The sequence below is a fragment of the Habropoda laboriosa genome, unplaced genomic scaffold (genome assembly GCF_001263275.1).
Source record: "Habropoda laboriosa isolate 0110345459 unplaced genomic scaffold, ASM126327v1 scaffold273, whole genome shotgun sequence".
NCBI lineage: Eukaryota > Metazoa > Arthropoda > Insecta > Hymenoptera > Apidae > Habropoda > Habropoda laboriosa.
Window position 1 is genome coordinate 106,611 of NW_017100384.1, and position 8,733 is coordinate 115,343.

The window sequence follows — 8,733 nt, forward strand, 5'->3', positions numbered from 1 at the left end:
CTGCGCTCCCGTGCCTGGGCGCGGGCTCTACGCGCGCTCTGATTGGCCAGTGTTTTTCGTTAATAATTCAAAAACGAAGCTTCAACCAACATTTTGGTAAAGGAAAATGTTGTTCAGAGTCACCCCAGCAACCCCCCATTTCCGGGTGTTACACTCTTTACGGGACACCCTGTATATTTATACAGTTTATATTAAAGGATAGAAGTACACCAGAAGTAGATTCTTACGATTCTCAGACTTTCATATTTCTATAGGAAATGAACATTTTTAACGTAAACTTTTAGTTGCTAAGTATACCAAAAAAAAAAAGAGACACTTCAATATCGGGACCACTGTACTCTATAAATATAACATGCGTGCATTTTACATGGATTAGGAGCAAAATTAATAAAAAAAAATGTAGAGACGTACGATGCGATGAATTTGAAATAGTACATTTCTTCCTAGGCAGGGAAGATGAGAGAATATCACCTTGGGACACTGTTGAAGCAAAAGTATAATACATTATTGGGTAATTCTCCTCGATATAGCGATGTTAATGCTCGCAGTACGGATTTTCAACGGACAAAAATGTCCGTGCAGCTAGTTCTGAAAGGATTATATCCTTCGACAGACACTACATCGAATCAAATGGATTGGTCTGCTGTACCAATAGTAAACTTACCAATAATCGTGGACTCACTTATGTTCCTGACAGCTTGTCCAACGTAAGTATACAGAACTTAAATAAATCGTTATTTCTTTTCATTGTGACTATACGTTAGATTGTTTGTAACGTTATATTTATAACAAGACGGAGAGTAACAGAAACATTCCTTAGTAAAGTAACACAGGCATATGTAAAGGTCACTTTTCACAACTTTTTTATCTGAGCTTGTAATAAAAATTTAAAACATACGTTTTATAGATTTATCTCAGTTATACACATGCTGAAAATTTCATCGAAATCGGTTGGTGTACGTATAAACAAGTGACAGGCATCGAAAGATATAAGAATCTTTAGATTTATTAGTTACAGCCCGAAAGTAGTGAAAAACTGCGTCTTTCACAATTTTTAACCGTTTGTAGCTCGTGGCAACATTAACCGATTTCGATGAAATTTTCAGCATGCATTGTAATTGACATAAATCCACAAAACGTACGTTTCAAATTTTCATTACAGGCTCGGATAAAAAAATTGTAAAAAGTGACATTTACTCTTTTCTCGGCGATTTCCACCAATTGCAATTTTTTCAAAATTTTGCACACGTCGCCTAGTAAACTAACTCTTCTAATTTCTCAAGAAAATTCAACTCGTTTGGTCCAATTTCTCAAAAGTTATATTGTTTCAAAGAGTGTTCGAATATTAATTCGGGTAATTGTATGTGTAAACAAAATTTTCACATTTGCTGTACTACGTGATATTTAACTGCAGCAACGTGCGATCGTTATCCAGACCTCGTAGTTATCTTGTAAATGGTACAAACAGATTAGTAAAACATTGGCAAAGGTGTATCAATTGTAATGATTCTTATTTCGAACAAAATCCGTTAACTTTTAGCAGAATTATAATTATTTAAATTCAAACAACGAAGTACGACAAAACTTTTTCAACGACCTAATATGCAATTAACACTTTACCGACCGGTAGCGGTTGAACATTCTACGCACTTCCCACCTCTCACTCGGCCGCAGATACATCGCTGACACCGGCTCTGCTTAGACTCTAGGCTATCGCACGGGAATATATGCGCTTTTTCTTATACCTATAGAAATGTTAAAACAAACTTTGACCGATTAATAGGTTATCGGTCGAAAAGCGCCGGCGGCAAAAAAGCGATTAATAGGCTACCGGTCGGTAAACGTTGGTGGCAAAGAGCCGATAAATAGGCTACCGGTCGGTAAAGTGTTAATAACAACTGACGTGTTATAAATGCATGACGTAGTGCAGGGGCAATTAACCCAAGTTCAAACCACTTCTCGCCCTTGGGCCTAATTTTCCGCCAAGGCGTCATACCGCTACCCTACGGACTCGGACTTTTGCAGGGTAGGCGGTATGCTCAAGGACCAGGATTGTCCAAGGGTGAGAAGTACACCAATTTGCCCATTATGACATCGCTCACCCTCCACAGACTTGGTGTATAAGAAACTTAGATTTTTAAAACTGCGAAAGACAGAAATGTGGTAAACTTGATCCTTCAGGCTTTTGATATTACGGTCACTCATTTTCTTAACCGACACACTACGTGCAAATACAACAGAATTCGATTGTTTCTTTTCTAATAGTCACGGATATAATGCAGCTCAGAAATATAATAAGATAAGGAGAGACAAAAAATGTACCTTCCATGGTTCGCTTCTATTGTTTCTTTTAACCTGTAGTTATAAAATACTTTGTGCAATGGTAACAATTTCACATAAATGATTTTCAAAACTCAGTTTTTGTCAAAACACACGTATTAAAACTATTAACGAATTTTTTGAGTTTGCTCTTCTCTCGATTTTCTCTAAGATATTGCTTTCGCGTTTTAAACAACTTATACCATCCATTAAATCCGTTTACATATATTACCTGTTTGTATTTCATTAGTATACATGCTTTTTACAGATACTTAATTACCAAACTGTTGTTTTTTTATAGATATCAAAACGAATTGAAGAAAGTAAAAAATTCAACAATAGTTCGTATAAAACTATCAAAGTACAAAGACCTTTTTGACTATCTTCAGGAGAACACCGGTTCCGATATGACCTCGGACCCAATAATAGGAACTAGCAAAATCTACCAGTACCTAGCATCACAGGTACAATTTCATAGTTTTAATTTTAATTTTGCTTTGTAATCGTGCATTTGAATAAGTGAACGGTGCTATAAACACTTTCTTCAGTAGCTTGATCAGTTGGAGAATATAATTACGATGGTAAGTAATCGGGAATTATCAAAATTCCACCTGATTATCAGTTCTTCCACAATTCGCGTATTCTCCTGATTTGTCTTGAACGGACTATCTTTTTTTTTAAACACTCAGACCATTTTCGCAAGCAGCAAACAAACTTCGTTACAAAAGCAATGGTTGTGGAAGCCTTTGAAGAGTTTATTAATTCTAGAACTGTAGAATTTTTGAATAAAGATATAAATGGCTTTTTAACCCGCTGGAAAAAATGTATAAATTCCGGTGGATGTTATTTTCATTGGCATGTGTAAATTATATCGAAATTATAAGATATCAAGTACAAGAACTCTGATCGATCATTTCTCACCAACCTAATAGAAGCTTTTCATAGTACCAAAAAGTTACGTATTACAAAAAATGATTTAAAAAGACAAATAGTGCAAATATCCGTATACAATATGTTGTAAACAAAGTGCAAAATCACTTTCACTTTGCACTTTACAGTTAAATACATTTACATTATGACCCTTGAAATCTTACTATTTACGTAATAATAATTAACATGATATTCCTAAAAAAGTTTTAAAAAAAACATTTTTTCTTATCAAGTTCTAAAACAAAGACATTTGCGGAAACGTGATAATATTATATCTCGCATAAAATAAAAGAATGTTGTACGTTAGAATTGTTATTAAAATTGTAATTGCACGTTATTATAATAAAAAGTAAGTAAAAATTTTGCAATTTTTCAGAAAGGTATGAATATTACCCTTCCACAATGGGCCACTGCAAATGTTCAGAAGAGAATAGAAGAAATTGTGGCACTAGATTATGAACTTCAATCTGCCACAATTAAAATGAAACGACTGTCTGGAGGTGCGTTTGTAAAGCAACTTATAGAAAATATGAATTTCAAAGGAAATACAACTGCACCAAAGATTTATTTATACGGCGGACACGAAATAAACATTGCGTCTGTTTCTAAAGCCCATGGATTAACTGAACCGAAAATCCCCCAGTATGGATCTGCAATTATAGTTGAAAAATTGCGAAACGACAGTGGTAAAGAGTTCGTTCAAGTAAGTTTTATTTACCATACCTTACTCGTTAGCTGTTTAAAATAATTACGCACTAAATCAACAGTTTGTCGTATTTCCCTTTTTGTCTTCTTTTATAATTCAACATTTTTGGAATTATTCAACATGAAACTTTATGTCGTCAATTTTTCGACAGATGTTCCTTTGGACTGGCGTTACAGGAAACTTAATCGCTTACACCCTTCCTAAGTGCACTACATTATGTCCATACGATACGTATATAAGGATCGTGAAAAATATTATCCCGACGAATGAAGAATTAGATTGCTTGTGGAACAACGTAACGAAAGATCAACTACGTCAGTATTATAGTAGAAACCAAATTGGACTAAAGTGATTTAAACTTTTTAAGTACGCGAAATAAACGAAATATCGATCTTTCCATTCCCTTAGATGTATCCTTAAGCGAATTTACGAGAAAATTTTATTGCGAATAAGACTACAAAAAAAGATTTAAATCTAAGAAATCTCATAACAAATATGTATAATTCTTCAGTTAATTTCATAAACAGCGTTGATAAAAGAGACCCACTCCGTGATCTGATGCTTCACCAAACTTGATACTTTGCTTCCACTCTCTACAAACAACTAAATCCGCAATCGCGACCAAAAACAGTCAAAAATTCAACGACACGATGATAATGTTTTCTTTAGTCACACCAGTGGCGCGTTATCCTATGGGCAAAAAGAGCAATTGCCCGGAGCCTCCACCAACGAGGTGGGCCCAAAACCAATCTTTTATAACCTCAATGTCGAAAGTTAAAAACTGCGGTAATTATTTGCCAAAATTTTTGGCCATTTAAAAGTTGTTCAAAATATTGATCCCCCCCCACAAGAAAAAATTCCTGAAGAAAAATGTCTGACTCCAACACTGTACATGGGGCCCCCAAATTCAAATTTGCCCGGGGCCTCATGAAGCTATAACGCGCCACTCACAATGAATGGAACCCATTTGCGAAAATGCGACTAATTGATGTTCTCTTTGAGTTAGATCAGAAAAAAGAAACTATTGTGAACCTCGAAAGTTTTTAGAATAGGATGGGTTTTGGTTGTCTAAAGAGGTGTGAAAGCCTAGTGGGTTGGGATTTCCATGTTATGGACGAAAGAACGGACGAGACTAAGCGCCATGTTCCAACAAGTTATAGCTCCGTTAATTCTTTGAATTCAGATCTAAAACTTTAAAAACATGTATATCTTCGAGATATGAAATTATCGTTTTATGCAAAACAGAAATCGATTTTTTCGACCCATCTATTGGGGTTCTCCCCTTAATGAAACATTTTCAAGCATGAATATATGTACATAAGTATGTGTATACATGACTGTTTCGTACATTTTATATGGATATCATCCGTTTCTATAGCAAATATAATTTAATAAATTTTAAAAAATAAATGGAAAAGGATACTTTTACTATTGTTAATTTTATTGCAGCTACAATTATGTTGGTATTACTGCACTCTGCTTTCGTTGAATCGTTGTTGATGTCACTCTTATTACTATTATCGCTATTATTATTAATAAAATATTAATAGTTAATAACAATACTGTACTAATAAAATTTTTAATTCATTCACTATATTCACTTTCACTTTTGTTAATATTGTTTATACTAAAACTTTACAAAAGGTAATACCAGGAACACTCCAAAACGGAATATAGAGAGGGCGCAAATTGTTTAGGCATTGATAATTTACGCAAAACGAACTGTATTTACTACAGAAATATGGTCGCGTTGTTCAAGAGTCGCTCGCCAAGTAATACGTCCGGTGGTCAAGTAAAAAGTGAGACCGCGTCGTCCTGCCCGATGCTGCATGATGCCCAGGCAAAGCGGGCCTGGGAAAACCCCAGTGTGAACGGGACCTTGCCACAAATGGCACGTTTCGCAGGCCGCAAGAACAGATTTTCTGATTACTTATACGTCTACCTCAGATAAGCTGCAAAAGTGAATATTTTCAACAAAGTTACTTAAATTGATATAAATATATTATGTATATTAAAATAAATTAAAAATACAAAAAAATATATAATTTATTTATAACATATTTAATAAAATTTCTTAGATAACACAACAATTGAGCTCAGGTAACGAAATACTTAACTGAAGCTGCGGCTATAAGAATTGGACGTTATTGGAATAATGAGTAACGGATGAAAGTTTATTCGTTATTCGATTACAATTCCTTAATCGTTTATTCATTATTCGTCCATTTATCATGATGCCAAACTGACAACCATGCGATGAACCGACTTCGTCTTATTGCTCTACTAATGTTGCCAAACTCAGAACCGCATAGAAGCAACGCCTTATGGACTCTGCTTTGGCGATTGGAAGACTAAATTCACGAATAACGAATAAAATTGATTTACTCGTTATTATTTTATTTATTATTTGAAGTAACTTTTGCCCAACACTGGGCAAATACGCTATCTGACACAACACATAGTGAAGTTATGAAACTTGTTAGAAAAGGTGAAAGAAACAAATTTATGTAACATTATGTTAAAGTAACATTTTTCGTGTTATATTATAGCAAGTTATATGTTATCCATCAAGTGTCGGTAAAGATGAAAGAAAGTTTTAAACCATTGTTATATAATATGTTGGCAGTCGATTCAAACCAGTGTGGTGCAGTTATAAAACATTTTCCATCTACCGTTTGGCGCCATTATCAGTAATGAGATGCGAGATGTTATATAAAGTTGTTAGTCTTGTTACTAAATACAATACCAAAAGATATAATCTTGTAACAAGTTGTACAACAACGTTATAAAGCAATTTGTTTTACAACACTGTTTTGTTATACAGTGTAGACGCAGCTTTAGACAACATAATACTTATCTCGACAACCACTACTAGTAGATAACTAAATAATTGGTGCACACCCGCAATCAATTAGAACAAACACGCTGATATTCCCAAGATACATTTGATCACATCTACACAAAACCTTGTTTACCAAAACACTTCTTTCACACCTCTGACACTACTCGCTATAAACATTTGCACGAAATTTTTTGTTCCTACAACTAACGATATTTCATTGATACAAAAATATCCTGACTTTTTAACTTCGTTTCAATGTCTGGTAAAGCTTGTAATTCTCCCACCGCACGAAATATGTTATTAGCTAAGAGATATCAACAAAAATAACAATTAAAGTTTAGGGTCGAATTTTTTGATAACTTGTCTAATTCTTTGAATAGCTAACTTCAAGTCATTATCTGTAATTTCCAAGGAAAATACAAATCTAACTGATGAATCATTTAATGCTAAACTTTTCACGATAATTTTATCTTCATTATCATTATCAAGCTGTTGCAAGCACTGAGCAAACTTTGTTGCAGAAACAACATTAGAATTAACTTGCATGGAAAACATATTTGTTTGTACTGTACTTAAATCAACGGTAAACACTGTTGATTGCATATCATTTATCATAGACGCAAGGACAAAAGCTCTTTTATGATCGTTTATCAAATTTGGAATGTGTTCAAGAGCTACCAGTCCAGCTGCAGCAAGAACACCAACTTGTCTCATACCACCACCAAGGACTTTTCTTATTCTTCTAGCTTCAGTGATAAAGCTTTTACTTCCGCAAAGAAGCGAACCCACGGGAGCACCTAGATAGAAACATTTCCTTTTTTTTTTTTTTTTAATAATTATCTTAAACAAATATATGTTACATTAGGAATAATTTTATAACTTTGATCATTTCAATGCATTAAATAATGTAGATCTTTGCTTGTAACTCTAATATGTGGAGCATTTCATACAAATGTAGAAAGGGTGCTACTTAAATTGATCCACGCGAATATTTTCAAAACTATTGACGGTATTAAACAACTTTCCAGACGAAAGTTGAATAATTTCGAGAGTCAGCGTGAATCGAACATTCAAACGAGGAAGATTATTATGAATCGGTAAATGTTATACAAATTTACATCTACACCACTTTACTAAATATTGAAAATAGAATTTAAACAATTTAATAAAAAATAGAATTTTTCTAATGAACATGTTTTGTCAAAATAAATGTTAACTCATTTCAATCAGAAAATCAGAAATGCAAAATATATTTAAAAAAATTGAAATTTCACTATAGTCAGTTTATACAAAAAACAGCTCATTTTGAAATTTTTTAACAATTTTCAAGAAAAAATATCTATAAGGAGAAAACAATAGAAAAAATAAAAGTGTAAACTCCAAGAGAATAAATACCTAGACCTTTGCTCAGACAAAAAGTCACAGAATCAAAGCCAGAAACAATTTCTTCTGCCGACTGCTTGGATCCTACACTTGCGTTCCACAGCCTAGCTCCATCCATATGTAACTTCAAATCACGTTCCTTACAAAATGATACTAATTCCTTAAGCCAGCTTTGTGGAACGATTTTTCCATGTATTGTGTTCTCAACAAGTACCAGTTTAGAGATAGGCTCATGATCTCTATCTTTCCGAAGTTTAGCTTGAAGTTCGGAGAGATCAAAAGTGCCATCAATATTGTTTCGTATCGGTCTAAGATTTACTCCTCCAATTTGTGAAGCACCACACTGTTCGTATAACAAACAATGAGCATCCTCGCCACAGTATGCCTCATTTCCACGAACATTGCAATGAATCATTACTGTGGGTTCACAAAATATTTTCTTTAAATAAATTAAACATGTGATGTTTCTTGCAGTTAATTTAAAAATGTACTGGAACACAGTGTTACTAAAAATTATGAATATGTAATAATATGTAATAATAATTTATAATAT

General features: G+C 33.7%; 2 protein-coding genes across 2 annotated transcripts in view; one reads left to right on the top strand and one right to left on the bottom strand.

Annotated features, from left to right (window-relative positions):
* LOC108574993 (venom acid phosphatase Acph-1-like) overlaps positions 1-5,087 on the top strand; it is a 13,776-nt gene extending 8,689 nt beyond the window's left edge. Inside the window, exons 3-6 of the mRNA XM_017937679.1 lie at positions 448-707; positions 2,621-2,783; positions 3,626-3,952; positions 4,107-5,087. Of these exons, the coding sequence (XP_017793168.1) occupies positions 448-707; positions 2,621-2,783; positions 3,626-3,952; positions 4,107-4,307 (951 nt within the window). The 3' untranslated portion in view covers positions 4,308-5,087. The remainder of the gene's footprint in view (positions 1-447; positions 708-2,620; positions 2,784-3,625; positions 3,953-4,106) is intronic.
* A 1,863-nt stretch (positions 5,088-6,950) lies between these two features.
* The window catches only part of LOC108574994 (L-allo-threonine aldolase), a 6,286-nt gene continuing 4,503 nt past the window's right edge, over positions 6,951-8,733 (bottom strand). Inside the window, exons 4-5 of the mRNA XM_017937680.1 lie at positions 8,193-8,597; positions 6,951-7,594 (exon numbers count right to left, since the gene is read on the bottom strand). Of these exons, the coding sequence (XP_017793169.1) occupies positions 7,128-7,594; positions 8,193-8,597 (872 nt within the window). The 3' untranslated portion in view covers positions 6,951-7,127. The remainder of the gene's footprint in view (positions 7,595-8,192; positions 8,598-8,733) is intronic.